The sequence below is a fragment of the Canis aureus genome, chromosome 8 (assembly GCF_053574225.1).
Source record: "Canis aureus isolate CA01 chromosome 8, VMU_Caureus_v.1.0, whole genome shotgun sequence".
Classification (NCBI taxonomy): Eukaryota; Metazoa; Chordata; class Mammalia; order Carnivora; family Canidae; genus Canis; species Canis aureus.
This window is the reverse complement of record NC_135618.1, coordinates 14,806,950-14,830,215: the sequence shown is the minus strand read 5'-3', so window position 1 is coordinate 14,830,215 and position 23,266 is coordinate 14,806,950. Positions and strand designations below refer to the sequence as shown.

The 23,266-nt window shown below is 38.7% G+C and overlaps 1 protein-coding gene across 1 annotated transcript in view; it reads left to right on the top strand.

Annotated features, from left to right (window-relative positions):
• Positions 1-3,092: 3,092 nt before the first annotated feature.
• The window catches only part of SYDE2 (synapse defective Rho GTPase homolog 2), a 48,258-nt gene continuing 28,084 nt past the window's right edge, over positions 3,093-23,266 (top strand). Inside the window, exons 1-3 of the mRNA XM_077905275.1 lie at positions 3,093-3,750; positions 13,765-14,448; positions 21,091-22,193. Of these exons, the coding sequence (XP_077761401.1) occupies positions 3,108-3,750; positions 13,765-14,448; positions 21,091-22,193 (2,430 nt within the window). The 5' untranslated portion in view covers positions 3,093-3,107. The remainder of the gene's footprint in view (positions 3,751-13,764; positions 14,449-21,090; positions 22,194-23,266) is intronic.

The window sequence follows — 23,266 nt, the reverse complement described above, 5'->3', positions numbered from 1 at the left end:
GGTGGCTCAGTGGTTGAGCATCTGCCTTTGGCTGGGGTCATGATCCTAAGGTCCTGGGATAGAGTCCTGCACCAGGCTCCCCGCAGGGGGCCTGCTTCTCCCTCTGCCTATGTCTCTGCCTCTCTCTCATGAATAAATAAATAAAATCTTTTTAAAAATTGTGAATTTATGTGATAGGACATTTTCAGCTTCAAAGTGGCATTAAGCTCAGGTGTATTCAGACTTAGTTCTGAGTAATGTGCAGAACAGTGTATAGTATTTGACTTTGGCCGATGTATTTATAACTCCTGAAATCAACAAGATAAGTTGAATTAAAGATGAAGTTCTATCTCGATCTTTACGATTATATTTTTGTATTCATTTTTACACATATATGCAATTTATGGTATACTTAACAACTGTTAACTTACAAAGAATAAAGAGTTTGCAACCAAGAGTTGGAATGGAAACAATTTCTAAGATAGAGATCGAATTGTGTTTATAGACGCCATTATTGGCGGGTTTTCTATCAGTTATTTCCTGTAGGACTATTTTACTGGGACATAACTGTATGCCTTGATTATTCATTAAATAGCCTTTGCTCCATGGAAAAAAATTCTGTAGGACTATAAATAGCAATGGACGTAAATTATAGCTTAAGATTTCACAGTATTTTCCTAGATGAGGATTAGGATTATTTAACGAACTGTCTTACTCATACCTAAAAGAATTTTAAAACAACACTAATTAAAAAAAAATACAACAACACTAATACAATATGGTCCAGTGGAGTTAGGCAATAGACTGGAAATTAAAGCCGTTTGTTTCCTTTAAATTAAAACTGACATTAATTCAAAAATATGTATTCATCATGTATATATATAAGATGCTACACTTATACTCTGTGGAGAATAAAGAAGTCAATTATAGTCTCTGCCCTTAAGGAATTTATGAATTTTCTTGTAGGAGAGATAAGGCATGCTTTGTAGAAAACAAAAACCAATAAATACTCTATAAGTGGATATGAATAAAGTACTCCTGGAATTTGGAAGAATGAGAGATCTTGTCCATCTAGAATATCAGAGATGACTTCTGGAAGAGGGTGGATCAGTGGGGTCTTAAAGGATGGGTAAGATTTCTGCAAATAGAGATACGGGTAAAATTATTCCAGGAGGCAGGGACTAGGTACTAAGGAAAGTATATATCAAAGCACATTTAGAGATTGGAGCCTTCAACTGGTGGCGGAAGGAGGGGAGGAAACTTATCTCTCTTTTTTAAAAGTAACCTCTGTCCTAGGTGGGGTGTGAGGGGCTGGAACACATTACCCAGAGGTCAAGAGTTGCAGGCTCTAAGGACTGAGCCAACCAGGTGCCCCAGGACTAAATTCTTTTAGTTATGCAAGCAGTCCTTTGTTCAACAAATATTTCTTGAATTCTTATTTTGTGCGACTACTGTGCTGGGAGTTAGGAGTACATTCATGAGCTACTCAAAGGCCCTTTCTAAGATGTAAACATTGAAAAAAAAATGTAACTGGGGGCATCTGGCTTGCAGAGGCTTGCACTCAGGTCATGAGTTCAGGGTCCCGGGATGGAGCCCTGCCAGGCAGGGGCGGGGGTGCTCCAGGCTCACTGGGAAGTCGGCTTCTCCCTCACTCTGCCTCCTGCTCAAATAAATTAAATCCTAAAAAGAATGTCACTGAAATCAGAGATGACAGCAACGCTGCTTCTTACCAATCAGGCACAGGTCCATTCACCTGCGGCAACTCGAGGTACTTTGCGCAACTGTTACCCAGAATATGGGATTTAATGTTTTTGAGATAGAGCTGCTATTTCCAAATGACAGTTTCCCAATTTCAACCCAGTTTTCATTAAAATGAAGTGCTAGCGGGGTGGGTGATGCGGGCGCTGGTGGCTCCGTTTTACAAGTTTTGGTCGAAGAGTCCGATTTCTGTGTGAGCGTGCATTCATGTAAAAAGAAAGAAAGAAAGAAAGAAAAAAGAAAAACAGAAGAGAGACGCAGTGGTGATCTTTGGGGCAAAAGGCTTCTTCCTAACCGCCCCAAATTCCCTTTAAACAGCTAGCTAGCTCCCCGCGCCGTTCCAATGAGTAGGAACGTTCGTGCACTAAGTGAGCTACACCTGTACTCGCACCGCGTCCGTCAAAAACACGCTCTTTGTTTTCCCTGCAGCAGGGGCGCGTCCGGTTAGACACGCCTCGTGCAGCGGCGGCCGCAGGTGCGGGGTGGGGGGGCAGCCAGGAGGGGCCTCCCCCTTTCTCCAGAGCTCCGCAGCCTCGCAGCCCAGCCCCACCTTCCGCTCACTGCTCGGCCTCCCTCCGCGGCCTAACCGCAGCCGCGCGCCCCGGGGTCGCCCCCAGCTCCCGGGCCCTCCTTCCCGCCGCGCGCGCGTCCCGTCGCGGCCCGAGGCTCCGGAGCATGCGCCGTGCGGCGCCGCCGCCCTCCGCCCCCCCTCCCGCGGCAGAGTTATGCCAAGTATGTGAGGAGCCCGCGAGGGCCAGCGCCGGTCATGGGGCGCCGCCGCCGCCGCCGCCGCCGCCGCCAGCGCAGGCTTTTCCCGCACCGGGCTCCGTCCTCCTCCCGCAGCGGGGGCGAGCCCGGCTGTTGAGGCGGCGGGGATGGCGGACCCTCTGAGGAGGACGCTGTCCAGGCTCCGGGGCCGCCGGATCCCCCGCGCCGCCGGGGGGCTCGGGCTCCGGGCGGGCGACGCCGGCGGCGCCCCGGCCGCCCCCTCAGGCGAGCACGCCCGCGGGGCCCGGCCGAGCCTGGAGCCGCCGCCGCCGCCGCCGCCGCCCGCGTGGGGCCCCGGGGCGCGGGGAGCGCTCGGGCCTCGCCGGCGCGGCGGGAAGGAGGCCGCCTCCTCGGGCCGCGGGCTCCGTCGCGCCCGCCCGCACGCCCCGCCGGGCCCCGAGGGCAGCGGGGACGACGCCGACCGCGACGAGAACCTGCCCGGCGGCCGGCGGCCGGCGCCCGCGCCTCAGGGGGCGGAGGCGGAGCGGCGGCCCCCGCCCCCCGCGGCCGCGGGCCCCTCCCCGGGGGCGGAGGGCGGCCGCCCGGAGACGGGCAGGCTGCGGACCCAGTTGCGAGAGGCCTATTATCTGCTGATCCAGGCCATGCACGACCTGCCCCCTGACTCCGGCGCGCGGCGGGGCGGCGGGGCTTGGGCGGACCGCGGCCGCCCGGGGAGAGCGCGGCGGCGGGGAGGCGGGGGCCGCCCTTGGCGGCAGGTGTCCCCGCCCCGGCCGCCTCCGAGGGCGTCGGGGGGAGGCCGCCCGCGGACTCCTCGGATGCGGCCGGCCCGCAGCAGGAGCCTCGAGAGCCTCCGGGCGGGCGCCGAGCCGCCTCCCTTGGCGCGGTGGCCGAGCGACAGCTGCGTCAGGTGCGGCGCGCGCCGAGCCCTGGGCGAGCCCCCGCCACGTGGAGGCGGGATGGACGGCGGCGGCGGCGGCGGCGGCGCCCGGGCTCCCGGCCCCGGGGACCCGGGGCGCCCCTCGGGAAGCGCCTGCAGGGGGCCCGCGGGGGCGCGCGGCGGCCGGGAGGGGCTCCCCCTCGTCAGGCCTCCCGCGGTGACCGTCAAGAAGCTGCAGAAGTGGATGTACAAAGGACGCCTGCTGTCCCTGGGCATGAGGGGGCGCTCCCGCGGGGCGCCCCCCAAAGTCGCCGCGGCGCAGGCCGCCTCTCCGAATCTGGGCCCGTTGGGAATGCGGGAGCGCCCGGTGCTCTCCGTGCCCGCGGACCCAGGGGTGACGCTAACAGGTAGGACGCTTTGCCGAGTGCTAGTAACGCTCTGAGGCTTCATGTTTCCCCCGCTGGGCTTGTGTCTAAAGAGCGAGGAATAGGTATGGTTTTTCTTTTTTCTTCTTTTTTTTTTTCTTTTTTCTTTTCTCTTTTTTTTTTTTTCAGACAGGTACGTGCCAGGGCCAAAGTAAGTGTCAGCTGAATGCACCAGTATAATGCTTTCACTCGCTTTGCTTTTTCTTTTTTTCTTCTTCTTTTTTTTTTATTTAAGACAGTGGCATGAGGAACTTGGGGTTTTTTGTTTTTGTTTTTTTTTAAGAACGAGAGTGCCTACTGCTCAGCACGACACTGAAAAAAGGTTAAGTTCACCACATGCTTTTAGTAGAGTTGGGCGGTGCTGCCTTGATTTTTATTCTTTGTGGCTCTAGGCAAATCCGTAGACTTTGTGGAGTTTGTGAATTTGAATTGGATCCAAGGTAGACTTTACGGGCTTCATAAACTGTCATTTTACTCATTACACGTTTGTGTGTGTGTGTGTGTGTGTGTGTGTGTTTTCTCTTCCAGGAGTGTGTGCACACAGCACAGAGACACACGCAACCAAACCTCCAAACCAACACCCCCGTCCCCCAAAAAAATTACAACTAAAATTTTTTTCTATTTTTTTGAAGATTTTATTCATGAGACACAGAGAGAGAGAGAGGGACAGAGACACAGGCAGAGGGAGAAGCAGGCTCCATGCAGGGAGCCCGTCGTGGGACTCGACCCCAGGTCTCCAGGATCAGGCCCTGGGCCGAAGGTGGCGCTAAACCGCTGAGCCACCAGGGCTGCCCCTAAAATTTCTTTTTAGACACGTAGGATCTCGCCTACTTCTCCCTTCTCCCTCCCACAAAAAACTCCTAACAAAGTGAGTAATCTCTTTATTGTGGAAAACCAAGAGCACTATTATTTTAATCAAAAAAAGATGTCTGATGTACCTCTAAGAAAGTGCAGACATTTAAAGTCATTTGTAAACTTAACTCTATTTTTCCTTATAAGATTTTGCTCCTCACTTTGTATGTGTGTGATTTTTAAATTTTCACTGAGGGTTTAGGTTACCAATTCTAGAAATCTTTTAATTATGTTGTAAATAGTAAAAATTCTTTCGTGAAAGAAGTATAATACCTTCAAACTGAGTCCAAAATAATATGATCCCTTGAATTACAATCTTAAATACAAGGACTTTTAGTGAACATAAAGATTTACGTGTCATTAATTGTTTAAAACGTATTAGATGGTGAAATGTAAAAAGCGTTCAGAGTACTTGGCATTTTCTCTGGTAAGAATTACAAATCCTCCAGGACTGGGTTTATACACATTAACTTTGTTTAACCAATACAAAATAGTGGAGAGAAACAAAGTTCACAAAACTAATCACAGGGTGAAGGCAAATCAAATGATTCATTTAAAGCGTATACAAACTTGACAAGTTTTTTTGAGTCTAAATCACTAACCCACACCTGTCAAATTTTTTCCTCAAATTTCCATTTCATTTGAATAAAAGGATAACAGGATGTAATTTTTTTTGTAAAGAAATGTACTTTATGCTAAATTCATATTAAAATATGCATTTGCAGGAGTAAAGTATTTGTAATCATTATATTTCATTGCCACTATATCTTTATTTCCCATGATCTTGGTTCATTTAACTCTTGTAAAATCGTTAGATTTCAGCTGTAACAAAAATCTCCATAAAACTTTAGTCAAATATTTTTTACTCTTTTGTTGCAAAGGTTAAACATTTATCATCTGATGGCTTTTATTTTAAGGCCCCCAGTTATAGAATAATAAACATTCAAGGATTTTAAAAGTAGTAATAAATGTAGTAAGGCTTAAGAATGAATTCATTGATTTTTTTTTTCGTTGAGAAACTAAGTGGAAGTAACCTTAAAAGAAATTAAAACATTAGAATTATTATGTGGTAGTATTTTAGATATTTTACAAGAAATCTAAGCAAAAGCTTGGATAATTTATGGTTTAAACAACTTTCTCAGATGTTCCTTACTGTTATTAATCAGATATTATTTCCTTTCAAGTCTTTAAGGAAATATAAAATTTTGTGTAATGTTTACATATCTAGTATAGATTTGGAGAGTTAATCTTGTTTCTTAATTATTTTTCATGAACATTAGTTTAACTTATTAAAACTATTCTGGATACTTTGCATGGTTCTCATATTAACACCCCCATCCCCCACCTCCAGGTATGACATCTGTCATTTAACAACAACAAAAGGAACGGGTTAAGTAGTTTGCCTAAGGTCACTCAAATTAGTATATGGTTTGTATATACTACTATATGGACTCAAACTATTATAGGGATTCAGACTCCGGTCTCTATTATGACTCCAAAACCCATATTTATTTAACATCAAACAGATGTTAAAGTTCTTTAGAGGTCTAATGTGTGGATTGAAGAGAAGAATGGAATTTCAACAAGGTTTAGAGGGGTAGGTAGCTACCTCAAAGTTGCAGAGATGAGATCTCAAAGGTTTTTAAGACAATTTTTAAATCAATATATCTATTTTAAAACTTTAGCCTTAAATGTTAACTTTTTTTTTTTTTAGATTTTACTTATTTCAAAGAATGGGAGAAAGCACAAGCAGAGGGAAGGGGTGGGGGAGAAGCAGCCTCTCTGCTGAGCAGAGAGCCCAATGCAGGCACTATCCCAGGACCCTGAGATCCTGACCTGAGCCAAAGGCAGATGCTTAACTGACTGAACCACCCATGTGCCCCTAAATGTTAACTCTAGTTCAGATTGAAGTTACTTAGATTCTACTTCTTCTTCTTCTTCATTTTTTTTTCTTTTTACATCTTTTCCCAATTTTATTTTTTGATTATGTTTTCTAAAAAATTAATTGGGCAATCCAAATGAAATACAAATACATTCTAGATTGTATAAAGATGTTAAATAGACTAGAAGGTTAATATCACACTTTTCTATACAGTATTATTTGTAAGGATTTTTTGTTTCAAGATAAGGTTATAGAATTTGTAATGTAGAATAACTATATAATGGACTAGAGATACCTAATCTACCTAATAAATACTTAAGTATTTTGGAAGTTTTGATACTATGTAACAAGTGGAAGCTAAAATGCTTTTCTTTTTTGTTTTTTTGTTTTGATTTTGAAGATTTTTATTTATTTATTCATGAGAGACACACAGAGAGAGGCAGAGACACAGGCAGAGGGAGAAGCAGGCTCGATGCAGGGAGTCCAATATGGGACTCCATCCTGGGACTCCAGGATCATGCCCTGAGCCAAAGGTGGATGCTCAACTGCTGAGCCACCCAGGCATCCCTCTTTTTTGTTTTTGTTTTTTTTTTTTTTTTTTTTAATTTTTATTTATTTATGATAGTTACAGAGAGAGAGAGAGGCAGAGACACAGGCAGAGGGAGAAGCAGGCTCCATGCACCGGGAGCCCGATGTGGGATTCGATCCCGAGTCTCCAGGATTGCGCCCCGGGCCAAAGGCAGGCGCCAAACCGCTGCGCCACCCAGGGATCCCCCTCTTTTTTGTTTTTAAAGATTTTATTTATGTATTTGAGAGAGAGAGAGTGAGAGCACAGCAAGAGGAGGGGCAGAGGGAGAGGGAGAAGCAGACTCCTCGCTGAGCAGGGAGCCTGACAAAGGGTTTGATCCCAGTACCTCGGGTTAATGACTGGAGCAGAAGGCAGAAGCCCAACCGAGTGAGCCACCCAGGCTCCCCCCAAAAGGATGTTTCTATTTTGATTTCTGGCTTCTGTTAGGAACTTCTAAAACTTTAGATAGTATATCAATGCTAAAGATTTGGTGCATTGGGTATGTAGTGTTCACAGATTGGCCAATTTGTTCTTAATTGAGATGATTATTTAAGAAATCTAAAGTCATTACACATGGTAATATTGTCAAGTTTCTGCAAGCCTTAAGATTACGAAGGTATTTGCCAACTATAGTTGATTGTAAGTCTTTATAAATAAGTTTAATTAGCATATAGTACTTAGAAATAAATTTAAAAGCGCTAGGTTTAGCTATTTCAGCCTTTTATAGCTTTAAAAAAATAATTAGCCTATTTTGACTCTACTTTTGCTGCTGTACTATCTGTGAAAGGAAAATTTAGGGCATGTAACTTGTTAATATTTTGTCTAAAAATTTTAGGCAATTCTTTATAGTATTAATTAATTAACTGGCATAATCTGTGCATTATACCTTAAAGTGAGGTTGACATTTCTAATGCGGAGTCCCACCTATTTCTTCTCTTTTCTCAAGTATTTGTAGCTCTGACTTATCTTTATGTATTTTTTCCAACAAACTTTTTTATGCATTAGCCCTCTTCAAGATTAGTAGCAATATGCAAATAATTTTTTACTGTCTTCTAGTTGTATTTATTTATTTATTTTAAAAAGATTTTATTTGTTTATTCATGAGAGATACAGAGAGAGAGGGAGGCAGAGACACAGGCAGAGGGAGAAGCAGGCTCCATGCAGAGAACCCGATGTGGGACTCATCCCTAGACTCCAGGATCACGCCCTAAGCCAAAGGCAGACGCTTAACTGCTGAGCCACCCAGGCATCCCTATTTATTTATTTTTAAGGTTTTATTTATTTGAGTGAGTGAGAGAACGTGCACACGTGTGCACAAGCAGGAGAGACAGAGGGAGAACCAGACTCCCTGCTGAGGAGCCTGATGTTGGGCTGGATCCTACGACCCCTGGATGGTGACCTGGGCCAAACGCAGACGCTTAACTGACTGAGTCACTTAAGTCCAGGACTTAAGTCCAGGACCACTGTCTTCTAGTTTTAAATCCCCCTCTGAAAAATTATACCATTGTGGCCCTAGAAGTGAGCCCAGTTACTTTTGTTGTTTTTTTTTTTTTTTTTTTGGAAGAGCGCCATAGAACATTGGAGTTGCTGGTGGCAGGAAAACTCTGAGAATTACAAATTCAGCAGAAAATAGTGTGTTGATTTGAAAGTCCTACATTTCTAAGTGGAGTTTATTTTTTGAGAATTGCTAAGGCTCTTTTCTAGACCATTGCCACTCAAAGCAGGGTTATTAAACAGTGCTTTTCAAACTTAATGTGCATACGAATTCCCTGAAAATCTTGTTAAAATGCGGATTTATAGGTATGGGGGTGAGACCTGAGAATTTGCATTTTAACAAACTCCCAGCGTAGCTGCTACTATTTGGTACATACTTTGAGTAGTTAGGTTCTAGAGTTCCCAGTACCCCATCATTTATTTGTTAAAGTTTTGGCAAAGCATTCTACTTTATTCTGATACTTGATACTTAAACTAATCCCTATTAGAACAAAACAGTTGAGCTCTTTCTGCTTCAGTTTTATTATGTATACATTTATACTTACTACTTACTTACACATGACAAGTTTAAGCAATTCCCTCTATATTGGTCTCATCTTGCACCAATAAACTTGAGATTTTGGAATCTGCCAGAGAAGAGACCACATAGTATTCTGGTTAACAGAACAAGGCCTGTGGGTTTCTGATCAGCCCCACCACTTACCGGGCTTGTGACTTTGAACAGGTTACTCAGCACTGCATAGCCTTAGTCCTCAGGCTGCTGTGAGGATAGTAAAAGATAATCCATTTGGTACCATGCTTGGTGCTACACTTGATCTTAGCCAAAAGGCCGAGAAGTGATCCATGCTTGGTGCTTAGTTAGCTATTATCAAGAGAAAGGCAAGCTGGCTTTGTGGGAATACTACTTTGCCCAGATCATTAGGATTCTGGATGGAGAGTGAAATGATCAGAAGCTGAGTACACTGGAATTGAAAGGAACACTGGGAAAGAACACTGGGAATTGAGCTAGAACACACCCCTTTAGGGGCACTTATTTATTCTACTCTTCTTTCTTGCATCTTTGTCTTGTTCTTCCTCCTTACTGTGGTGGAACTGAAAAGAGTCTCAGGGATTCTTCTCTACTGTCCAAAAGCTAGCACACAGCTTTTTTTCTTAAGGCTTTTGTTGCTAGTCACAAGAGAGGAAACATAAAGATAGAAAAATAACTTCCTTTTTCATTGTACCTATTTTCCCATTTAGATTTATCTGGAAAAGAGAAAGGCATATATATATATATATATATGTATATAATGTGTATATGTGTGTGTGTGTGTGTGTGTGTATATATATATATAAATCACTCATGCATAAACCTAAGGCTTATTAAATTTATTCTAGTCATTTCATCTGGGCTGCCAAGTTTCACTTTAAGCAGGACTGTTTGTATTTATTTAAACTTTAATAGAGTATTTGTAAGAATAGTTTTATTTGGGATTTTTTAAGGAGCAGTAAGCAAAAACAATAGTTTATTTCTGCAGTAGGACTCTTGTAAATGATGAAAAGATGTATATAGGTACATTTTCAGGGAGGGTTAAATACGTAATTTCTCAGAAAGTTTGCTGATAGTTTTAAGCCAGAGCACTAGTTAAATGTTTAGTAATAGTAATTTTTATTTATTATAAAATAATAGTTAAAAACACACATTTGGCTTGAGTAGTTCAGTACTATGTAAAATATTTTTCTGAGTGAAAAACGTAATTGCCACTTCTGCATTCTCTAACATTTTCAAAGTAAACTGATTTTAATTAGTCATTTAATTAATTATACCATAACATGTATTATTGTAAGGGAATAGACGTTTTTGCCTTGCAATTTTGCATACTTATTTTGGTATCTTTTTGACTTGTATCTTCTTTCTGTGTGTGTGTGTGTGTGTGTGTGTGTGTGTGTATGAATGTAGCTGTAGGTAAAACTAACAGAAGTTAAAGGTAATTTAAATTTATGGCAGTAGGGTTTAACATTAAGTTTTGCATAAAAAGGAATAAATGGAAGATTACAAATAGCTCTCCATTTCTGCGTAATTAGCATTCATATGCATCCCTGTAGTTAATGGAGATAAAAATGAAGTGTTTAAAATTCTTTATAAATAATTGCTCAAGTAAAATTTAGTACCCTAAATGCATTGCTTATATTCAGCTTTAATAAATGAATAAATTTGGACCTTATTAGAAATCAAAATAATGTACCTATTTATCTCTAAATTTCAACTTCAGCATGTAGTATTTTGAATTATTCAGCAATAGCAATCAGACTTAAAATCAGACTTTGATTTTAAGTTATTGTAGTTTGTAATTTCATGAAAAATAGTTGCATTGTATTTCATGTAATTATACCTTTTAATATTATACATTAAATACTTACATTAATGGATCTATCAATTTGCTTAAATATGGGATGCTAGTAGCTTTGTTTTTGTCATTGTGGTTCCTTGGAATGCAGTACAAGTAGAAGCATGTTTATTTTAATTAAAATGTATCTCAAAAAAAAGTGTATGTCAAAAAAAATAGGACTCAAAATAATTTATCTATATAAAATTTTGGATCTTTTGAGAGATATCTGAGAAAAAAATAAGATGTAACTTCTAGCCGTTGTGAATTGTATACTTAATTTTATATCTTTGGCTTCAAATTTATAATTACATAAAAACTACAAATAATATCTTGTAAATGTCTGAAATGCTATTAAATAATATAGGATTTGGGCTTAAATGTGAAATAGATTTAGTACACGTGGCAAAAAGACATGGCCACTAAAAACCCAGAAACCACAGTGATTCCTGAGTATGTGTTCATTTCCAGTTCCTAATTTCTTTTTTTTTTTTTAAGAGATTTTATTTATTTATTCATGAGAGACACAGAGAGAGAGAGGCAAAGACACAGGCAGAGGGAGAAGCCGGCTCCATACAGGGAGCCTGATGTGGGACTTGATCCCAGGACTCCCAAGATCATGCCCTGGGCCAGAGGCAGGTGCTAAACTGCTGAGCCACCCACGGATCCCCCTCCAGTTCCTAATTTCTTTGATTTTAAAAGAGACAGAACCAAAGAAAGACTCTCGAATCTTCACATTTTTCATTAAGCTAAATCAACTTAAAATATTTATTGAATGGCTGTTACATGATTGCATGTTAAATCTTGGAGAGTATCTCTTAGTAGTAGCCCAGATATACTGCTACAGACTTTGGAGTCAGAAGAGTTTATTTTGAGTGCTGCTTTTCCTATTTACCAACTAGATGATCTCGGGCAGGTTACTTGACTTTTCCGAGCAGTACCATATAGTTTTCAAAATATTTCCAACATTATCTCACTTAATTCTTACCAGCAACCACCCAGTAAGGTTAACTAGGTTATTGTCACCATGTTCTGAAAGGGTTGCCTACTTCCCTGCTTTTGGTGGGTGGGCATGTATAGGGAAGACGAGTTAAGAGCATTGATTGTAGGGTTAGACTACCTTAAATTTGAATACTACAGCTAGCACCTTGACCACATTCCTCATTTTTTTCTGGCTTATGGAAATAATCATACCTGTCTTAGCATTTTTGTGGAGGTTAAACGAAGTTAAGAGCTTTCTTACTGCTTTATCTCATTGCTAATACACAATAGGAACTCCATAAATAAATGCATAATAGGCATTCATGGGAGTTTCCTTCTCTTTTGATTCCTAGTCTATTCCTGCCTCTGGAACTAATTGAACTTGAAACCCCATTTATGTGTGAGGATTTAAAAAAAATTTTTTTTATAAAGATTTTATTTATTTATTCATGAGAGACACAGAGAGAGGCAGAGGCATAGGCAGAGGGAGAAGCAGGCTTCCTGCAGGGAGCCTGATGTAGAACTTGATCCCAGGACCCCGGGATCACTACTTGAGCCAAAGGCAGATGCTCAACCACTGAGCAACCCAGGTGCCCTTTTGAGGGTTTTTTAAAATTAATTTTTAAAATTTAATTGCTTGCTTGGGTAAAATTTAGTATTTTTTTAAATTTAATATTAAATTTTTTTACATTTTTAAAGGAATTTTTGTTAAGTAGAGGGAGGTTACTGAAAGCCTTGGTTACGCATGAATGTAATTTTTTTGTTGTTATTAAGCTCCTCATAGTTTAATGTGTTTTTATCACTCTGTTATTGGGCTGTCATATTTTATTTGCTGTAACACTAAAATGAATCAACTATATATGCACTTAAAGTAGCACAGACTATAATTCTAAAATTTATAAACCTGGCATGATCTTAAATTTTTTGAAATGTGGTTTTGTTAATGTGGTTTCTATGTCTAGTGAATTAGTATTCCGGTTTATATTTAGCTTATTGACTGTCATCGAAGCCTGCTTTATACAATTCTTTGGATGTGCAGAATTTTCCTCTTTATATGGAATTGATGTTACGTATACATTTTTAGAGTCTTATCACATATTAACACAAACACATATCAAGTATTTGATCAAGTACCTTAAGGGTAGGAGCTATTTTGTTCATTCTTCTCTTCGTGCTCCTTAAGTTTGTGTCTGGCCAGTAATCATAGCTGGTTGTATTTACCATGAGACAAGATACCTGGTTCTAATCTAGAGCCTTCTTAAGGGATTTGTATTTGTATTTTTGCCTAGATATTTAAAACTTAAACACTGCATAACTGTATGATTAGGAAACAGATATGTTGAAATTTCAGTAATCAGGAAAGCATTTAGTAATAAGTAAGCCACATTTGTTTTTAAAGATTTACTCAAAGTTAATCTTTGTGTGAAAAAGTAGAAATATTACTTATGTTTTCTAAAGACTCTGGTCCTCTTAGTAGTGAGTTGGAAATTATTAAAAATATTAGTTAAAGGCATATTGTGTACAAAGCATTCTTTGTGTTTTATAAAGTATGTTTTGCCTAGGGTGAGTCTTTGTTAGCCCTGTCATGTTTGAAAGGCAATCTCAGAATTTGTTTATTCTTTTTCTTAGAGTTCTTATGTCACTTATGCTAATAGTCTAAATAGTAGAAATTATTTTTTGGTGAAAAAGCCAAAATTTTTCTTGTTTCATTTTAGTCTCCAAATATAAGTAATACTACTTTTCATCTTTTTAAAAATCGTATTTTAATAACTGATTTCCAGTTACCTCTCTGTTGTGTATGTTAGGCATTACATCATTACATTCTTCTTTCTTTTTTTTTTCCGTTGAAACAGATTTATTTGAAAATGTCTATGCGTCTTCAGTGAAGAGAAGAGAACTTGAAGATCTGAAGGACAATATTGGATTCAGAAGTCATAAACCACTTAATAGCATCACTGTGTCAAAGAAACGCAACTGGCTATATCAGAGTACTCTGCGATCTTTTAATTTGGAAGAAGAAAATAAGAAATGCCAAGACATAAATCACTTATCTGTCTCACCTAAACATCAGCTATCACAACCTTTTTTCAAGTCATCTGAAGAATGCTGTACATATGTGGTGTGTAATGCTACAAATTCTTCATTATCAAGAAACTGTTCTTTAGACTTCAATGAGGAAAATGATGCAGATGATGAAGGAGAAATATGGTACAACCCCATTCCTGAGGACGAAGACTTTGGCCTATCAAATGCCTTGACTTTCGGTGAGGCAGACCCTCCTGTTCTGAAGTTTCCTGGTGTTAGTTTGAGAGTATTATCTGGTAGTGACCTAATGAAAACAGAACAGTACACTGAAGACTTGCTGTGCTCTTCAGAACACAGAGGCAATGTTCAGACCACACAGTCAAATGAAATGAATCCTGTAGAGCCCATCCATTCCTCAGAGTTCGTGCAGCAGTACAAGCAAAGGCTTGGATACAAGACACAAGAAGGTATAATGGTAGAGGAGAGTCTCATGTTGAAATCTCCTTTTGCAGGTAAAGATGATCATACATTTGCCTTTTCTTTTTCCATTTTTTAATTCTTTGACAGTAGCCAAAACTAAATATAGATGTATGTTATAGCTATGTACTTTTCCTTACAAAGTGAGTGTATTTTCATAAAAATAAAGAAAACAAAAACGTTTACAAACATTTTTTATATAAATGGTGGTTTAATTAATTCCTATCACAGACTTGTTTTTGTAAGGGGTGAAGATGCTAGGATAGTCCTACACCAACTGTTAGCAAGTCTGTCCTTTGAAATAGTAATTGCTTTTCTCTTAGCTGAAAGAATGGAATCACAAGGAGTTGAAGAGAAAAATATATTCTTTATATAAGTCTGATTTTGCTTTATTCACTCATTTACATCTAGCCTGGTTACAGCTGAAAAGTTGTATATTCAGTGTACCAGTAATTATTACTTTATGGTTTCATGCCTACATTTTCTCATGAACAAAGTAAAGGAAGAGGAGAAAAAGAAATGAGAGGTAGAAGTGAAGACTTTGGAAATAGGTGCTATAACATTGTTTCCCACAGTTTTCTCCTGAGGTTAAGCACCAGTTGCCCATGGTAGTAGCAGGCTTGATAATTCTTGAATTTTCCCCTGAATTTTCTTACTTCTTGCTAGTACTTCTGTACTTTACAAATAAAGTACTTGAATTTGAATCCTTTTTCTCAGGGATATGAGGAGGTAAATATATTGATAAGAGGAAAAGTGAGTTAAAAAACTGTAGTGTATGATGTCAGTTTTTTTAAAGAAACACTGAAAAGTTATATCAGGAATATTAAGTAACCCCCACCCCCACCCCTATCCACCCGTCCTGTGTTGGGGTTGAAGGTAATGCAAAACTTTATGTGTGTGCATTTCTAATTGTAGATTGACTTTTCAGCATGAATTTGTGGGTTTTTTTGTAATCTGGATGGAGAGAGAAATAAATGCTGTATAACAGAATATATATGCTTTATGGCTCAGTTAAGCATCCAACTCTTGATTTAGGCTCAGGTCATGATCCCAGGGTTCTGGAATCTAGCCCCAAGAATTGCGGCAGGCTCCCTGCTCAGTGGAGAATCCGCTTCTCTCTCTGCTCTTCCCCTCCTCCTGCTTGTGCTCTCTCTCTCTGTTAATTTATTATTAAATAAATAAATAAATAAAATCTTTAAAATATATATATAATAGTTTGGAATGAAGGTTGTGACTAGGGTGGAGTGGTAAGGAAGGAAGGCTTAAAGGAGTATGACAGAGAGTTGGTATGGTGCAAAAAAGGCAAGAAGGTATAAGAATAACTGCTAAGTTAGAAAGCCGATGTTTGTAAAGTGATACATACTTTAAGTACTGTCTTTAAAATTTATTATTTTATGTTTGTGGCAAATTTGTGAACCTAGAAAGACTAACAGACATTACAAAAACAAAAAACAACCCCCAAACTTGAAAATACAATAGGGCTGTCATTTATATCTCCTTTCTCACTGTTATTCTTCTCTTTAACATACTATTAAAATACAAGCAGTTGTAAGTTGACCAAAGAAAATATTTATTTTTTTATAAATATTTACTTATTTATTTTAGGGAACACACATACTGGTGAGATGGTAGAGGGAAAGGGAAGAGAAAGACACTTCCTACTGAACAAGGAGCCCAACATAGGGCTCAATCTCAGGACCTTGAGATCATGACCAGAGCCGAAATTAAGGGTTGGGCACTTAACTGAGTCAACCACCCAGGTGCCAAACAAAGGGAATATTTAGACAGTTTATCTACATGTCATCTTTTTTTTGTTTTAGTTTGATCAGAAAGGTCACCTAAAGTGATGTTTTCTTTAGCAATATTAACAGAGCTGTTGAGAAATAGGCAAAAAGAATGGTTGAATTTTAAAATAATTTTCTGATCAAGAAATAGGAAAGCTTGAGCATATTTAACATAAGTGAGAATTTTTTTAATCATCCTAACTCATTTATGACTTGTTTTTATTGTCTTTTAAGTTCCATATGTATATGTATCTTTTATCTAGTTGCAATCACAGCATTCTGCCTTTGGTTTTTGATACTTTCACTTGGTATCTTCGTCTTGTACTGTTATATATAGATTGACATTACCGTTTACTAATTTTATAGTATATTGGGACACCTGGGTGGCTCAGCAGTTGAGCGTCTGCCTTTGGCCCAGGGTGTGATCCTGGAGTCCTGGGATCGAGTCCCACATTGGGCTTCCTGCATGGAGCCTGCTTCTCCAAACTCTGCCTATGTCTCTGCCTCTCTCTCTGTGTCTCTCATGAATAAATAAATAAAATCTTTTTAAAAATTAAAAACTTCTAATTTTATAGTATATAATTGGGTTGATGTGTCCTAAACTATTTGGTTATGTTGTGTGTTAATAGATTGTTTCCACTATTAATGGAGTGATCTTTATCATGTTCTATTTTACTTCATTAGGATTAATTACTAGTGGCATTACTTGGGTTTTTATGGCTAGTAACTATTATATGTAATTCCTATAATATATATCCTAAAAGGTTTACCAATTAATTCATTTATTCAGTAAACACTCAGTTTCTGCTGTGTGCCAGCTACTGTTCTAGGTGCTGAAGGAGTGTGCCAATTTCACTTGATTCTAGCCTGGTCCATGAATTTATAGATTTTTGTTTTGTACTTTCCCTTTATAGCTAGTCTGTGATATTTGATTAGTGTGATTTTGGTTTCAATTTAAGCATCTATTGAATTTGGTAATATTTCAGCTCTTGGGTTTTATAAAACAAAAAACAAAGCATTTTTATTTTTATTTTTTCCTAAGCATTTTTATTTTAATAGACTGGCTTATCTGTAGTAGAAATTGCTAGTTTACACAGTATTTCATTTTAATAATTAGTTAAGGACTTAAGTAAGAAATATTTAATGCATGATGTGTAGAAAAAGTCAGAATGTTAAATTAACTCCTTAATAATGTAAAAAAACCCTAGAGCAATTTAATATACAGGATAGCTTTTTAAGCCATGACAAAATAGATTGTAGACTAGAGCAGGACTCTGATTACTATAGAATGTTTTAGGCCAGTAAACCAGTAGAATTGTACTACAATTTACAGTACAAGGGAATGCTTTGTCTAGTTTATCAAACACTCCGTTTCTTATTAGTTACTTACCAGAAAAGCCTAGCAGGCATACTTAAAATAGTCCTTTCTTTATAAAGAAACCACTTCTTTGTCATTAGGACACATAAAGAGGGGTGGAGGGAGAGTATATTAATATTTTAAAGAAAGATCATTTCATCTATTGGTTTTTGAAATGAATTAATACTTTTTGATCATTTTAATTGTGAAATATATAGAGTAGCCTCTGATATTAGATCTTTGGAAGGAATAAAGTGTGAAAAATTAATTTAAATTTTAAATAATTGTTTTTCTTTCTTTTCTTTCTTTTGTTTCTTTCTTTCAGATTTTATTTATTTATTCATGAGAGACACAGAGAGAGAGACTGAGACACAGGCAGAGGGAGAAGCAGGCTCCACACAGGGAGCCTGATGTGGGACTCGATCCTGGGTCTCCAGGATCAGACCCTAGGCCGAAGGCTGCCCTAAACTGCTGAGCCACCAGGGCTGCCCCCTCCACCCCCTTTTTTTAAGAAGCCCTAGGTCCAACCCTGAGATCAAGAGCTGTGTGCTCTATTGACTGAACCAGCCAGGCACCCTAGATTGTTTCTTTATTTTTTTTATTTTATTTTTTTTTAATTTTTATTTATTTATGATAGTCACAGAGAGAGAGAGAGAGGCAAAGACATAGGCAGAGGGAGAAGCAGGCTCCATGCACTGGGAGCCCGATGTGGGATTCGATCCTGGGTCTCCAGGATCGCGCCCTGGGCCAAAGGCAGGCGCCAAACCACTGCGCCACCCAGGGATCCCTAGATTGTTTCTTTAAAAGCATAGTTTAAACTTATATAATACCAGCTTTTAGAAGATATGTTCATTTTGCTTTATTAGTTTAAACACTTAAATAGGAACAGTTTCAATTTTTAAAATAAAATTGATCAGGCTATACATTTTTTTTTTAAAAACTGGGGTATTAAAAAAATAAAAATAAAAAATAAAACCTGGGTTATTGAAAGTTTGAGGTTAAATAGAATATTTCAACTTTTTTTTTTTAAGATTTTATTTATTTATTCATGAGAGACACAGAGAGGCAGAGACATAGGCGGTTTAAAAAATAAAACCTGGGTTATTGAAAGTTTGAGGTTAAATAGAATATTTCAACTTTTTTTTTTTAAGATTTTATTTATTTATTCATGAGAGACACAGAGAGGCAGAGACATAGGCAGAGGGAGAAGCAGGCTTCATGCAGGGAGCCCAACGTGGGACTCGATCCTGGATCACGCCCTGAGCTAAAGGCTCAGCCGCTCAACTGCTGAGCTACCCAGGCATCCCAAATATTTCAACTTCTTAATGGTTGAGAAAGGTAGACAGAAAACTGTTTAGAAGGATGGAAGGGCTCTAAAGTATAGTATTTAAGATTATAAGCTCTAGGGGTGCTTGGGTGGCTCAGTTGAGTAAGTGTCTCAGCTCAGGTCCTGATCCGAGAGTCCTGGGATGGAGCCTCATTGTCTATCCATTGGGTCTGCTTCTCCCTCTGCCACTGCCCCTGCTTGTACCTGCTTTCTCTGTGTCAAATAAATAAAGTCTTTTAAAAAAATAGGCTGTGAAGGCCTATGCTTAGGTTTCTGCTGCTTATCAGCTTTGTGATCTTAAATCAGATAGCCCTGTGCGTGAGGTCTTTATCTGGAGAGTGGGATGTTAGTGGTATCTTAACTCATAGGGATATTTAAAGAATTAAATGAGGATATTTACATACTAAGTATTAATTTTTCATAATTTGTCTAGCTCAATAAATGTTGGAGGGTGTTAAAATATTAACAATTTAATATTAAACAGCTTTTAATATTATGTTTACCACAATATTTACAATGGCTAATCTCTTGATAGTTTCAGTTTAAGGTATTTACTTTAATTGTATTTCTTTGTTTTTGTTTTTTTTTTTTTAAGATTTTATTTACTTATTCATGAGAGACAGAGAGAGAGAGAGAGGCAGAGACACAGGCAGAGGGAGAAGCAGACTCCATGCAAGGAGCTCGACATGGGACTCGATCCTGGGTCTCCAGGATCAAGCTGTGGGCTGAAAGTGATGCTAAACCGCTGAGCCACCTGGGCTGCCCTATTTCTTTGTTTCTTTTAAAAACTTTTTACTTACACACTAAGACCAATAAAGCTATTTTTATGTGGAGAAGGATTAAACTATATTTCAATGCTTTACTCTTCATGAAAACTGAAAATTGTAAGAAAACTTATTTATATCTCTGTACAGTCATTTTTAATATATTGAAATTGCAAGAAAAGGCCCTAATTTAGCTTTTGAAGTTCTAGGGAGTTGTATATAAATAATATAAGAAATGTCTTTAGTATTTGAAATTAATTAGCTTTATGATATTCAATATTCAGTTATTCTCTTTTTATTATCTTTTGAAAGATTTTATTTATTTGAGAGAGAGCATGCACAAGCAGGGACAAAGAGACTTGGCACGGAGCACTGAGCTCAATGTGGGGCTCGATCTCATGACCCTAAGATCACAACCTGAACTGACATCAAGAGTTGGACACTCAGCTGACTGAGCCACCCAGGCACTCCTCAATATGCAGTTATTCTTGAATGACTGATTTCATTTTATATAATCTTCTGTGGTATGTTCTAATAGAACATTAGAATGAAGAAAGACTCTTCGTTGTCAAAATTATAAACTTGTTTGGTTTTTAAATTTTTTATTTTATTTTACTTTTTAAAGATTTTATTTATTTATTTATGAAAGACAGAGAGGCGGAGACATAGGCAAAGGGAGAAGCAGGCTCCCTGCAGGGAGCCTGATGTGGGACTCGATCCCAGAACTCTGGGATCATACCCTGAGCTGAAGGCAAACACTCAACAACTGAGCCACCCAGGCATCCCTAGTCCTGCTATGTGATAAAATTTAGTTTTTAGAGGATTATAAATAGAAGAAATATTCTTTTATTAGAGTAGGATTTCTTTTTTAAATTAGAGTAGGATATCTAAATAAACATATTAAAATAGGAAATATGTTAAAATAAACATGTATTAATATGCCAAAATAAACCTATTAAAATAAGAACTCTTCCTTGTTTCCTCTGCTATCCACTGTTTATGGTCATAAAAGAACATATTGCTGTTATTATATTGCAGTGGGAAAGATTTAAAAGGAACCTCTATTACCCTTCCTCCAAACCTTTAGAATAGAAAAGCAGATGGAGAGGGCTCTTTTCCACTGTAAGCCATTTGGAAATCCTTTTTTTTTTTTTTTTAAGATTTTATTTTTAAGTAAGTTCTACATCCAACATGGGGTTCAAACTTAGCACACTGAGATCAAGAGTTGCATGCTCCACCAAATGAGCCATCTGGGCAGCCTTGGAAGTCCTTGATACCCTGTTTAAAGGTGATAATGGAGATTTACCTAAACTTGTAACTAAATCTCCCCAATGAGATGAAACAAGTGAAAAATTTCTATCCATATGAGAGATTGATCAGTTGATGATTTATAAAGTAGAAATCAAAACATATCACCTTATAATATCTTTTTTTTTTTTTTTAAGGTCCTGGGATCCTAGCTGCTACAAATAAGAATGAATTGGGAGTTACAGAACCACCTTCTCCAAGCCCTAGCCCTGTGAAAAAAAGTAGTTCAATTAACTGGTCTTTCCCAGATAAAATAAAATCTCCACGAACTGTGAGGAAACTTTCCATGAAAATGAAAAGATTGCCAGAACTTAGCCGAAAGCTGAGCGTTAAAGGAACTTTGAATCATATGAACAGTCCAGATAATACTCCTTCCTTGTCTAAATGTAACTGTCAAGAAACTCATCATACTGATATCCTACCTGCTGGGAATACAACCACAGCTGCTAAGAGGAATGTTATAAGTCGGTACCATCTGGATACCAGCGTATCTTCTCAGCACAACTACCAGAAGAAAACATTTATCAGTTCTAAGTATTCGTGCAAAGGTGGTTACCTCAGTGATGGGGATTCGCCTGAACTTATAACTAAATCTAGCAAACATGGATCTGAAAACAAATTTGGAAAGGGAAAAGAAATAATTCCAAATAGTTGTACTAAGAGTGAAATAGACATTGATGCTTTTAGACATTATAGTTTTTCTGATCAACCTAAGTGTTCACAGTACATATCTGGGCTCATGAGTGTGCATTTCTATGGTGCTGAGGATTTAAAACCACCACGGATAGATTCAAAAGATGTCTTCTGTGCGATTCAGGTAGATTCAGTAAACAAAGCAAGAACAGCTTTGCTCACATGTCGGACAACATTTTTAGACATGGATCATACTTTCAACATAGAAATTGAAAATGCACAGCACTTGAAATTAGTAGTATTCAGCTGGGAACCGACTCCAAGAAAAAATCGAGTGTGTTGTCACGGAACTGTTGTTCTCCCTACCTTATTCAGGGTGACAAAGACACATCAGTTGGCTGTCAAACTTGAGCCTAGAGGTCTTATTTATGTGAAAGTGACTCTTCTGGAACAGTGGGAGAATTCTTTTCATGGACTGGTTGTAAATCGAGAACCAGTAATATTTGGTGTTGATATTCGAAAAGTTGTAGAGAAAGAAAATGTAGGACTGATGGTGCCACTCCTGATACAAAAATGTATTATGGAAATTGAAAAGAGAGGCTGTCAGGTATTATATCACTCTTTCTCTACTAACTCCTTATCTATTTACCTATGTTAATTAAATTTATAGTAAGTCTTAGGGGAAGGAATTCAAGGCAAGGTTAAAAAAATGCAAGTTAGACATTTTCTCATTCCTTGTTTTTATTTTTATTCCATTACTGTTTGGGGTATAATTCATACTTTCATAAATTGTATTGTTCCACAGTTTATGTTGTGATGCAGAGCTGCATGGGCCTTATACCTACATATCAGGATTGCTTTATAATGGCATTCCTAGGAAGAGCCAGAGCTGATAAGATAGGCAAAGACTAATTTCATTTAAGGAATGTTTCTGCATGGTTTGACATTCCTATGGTACAAAATTCCAACAGTGAATCTCAAAACCCCGCTTTACTCCTAAAACTAACTCCCTGCCCTTATTCCCTACTGTTCCTCATACCACTTTTCAGGAAATGTAAGCTTATTTGTCTCTGAGCTTTGGGATCGCATGTAGGATGAGGAGAGGTACTACTAATAAGCTGTCTCATTCTCTTTTCCTTTTAAATAAGAAAGTTAAATAAATAAGATAAAAGCAACCCATGAAAACAAACAAAAATACTGGTGTTATATGTAACCAGATATGTAATATTAACTGGTTAGTAGTCCTTATCGTTCTTTATTTTCATTAATTCATGAGGACTATGACGGTGAGAAACAGCATATCACTGAGGATATTATTCTGAGGTACAAGTAATTGTTGAATTAAAAAATTAAGCATAAAATTAGATGTTTTGAGGTATTTATGCTTTAGTCCTATGACCATTTATGACAATTATTATTAAAAACATCAAGGGTAAATATCACCAACACTGAACTGTGATTTTTTTATATGTAGAAAAGATTTTAAAATAACTCCCCTTGAACCCGATGTGGAAACTACAGAAACAGCATAAGTAAGTTAGCGGGGGTTTGTATTAAGATGTAGGAAATGGGTACTGGTTTCTCCCTCATTATTAATTAGCTATGTGATGTTGGGCAAATCACTTCATCTCTGTGGGTCTTACCTGCTTATATCTCCAAAAATAGATAAAGTAGCTTCCC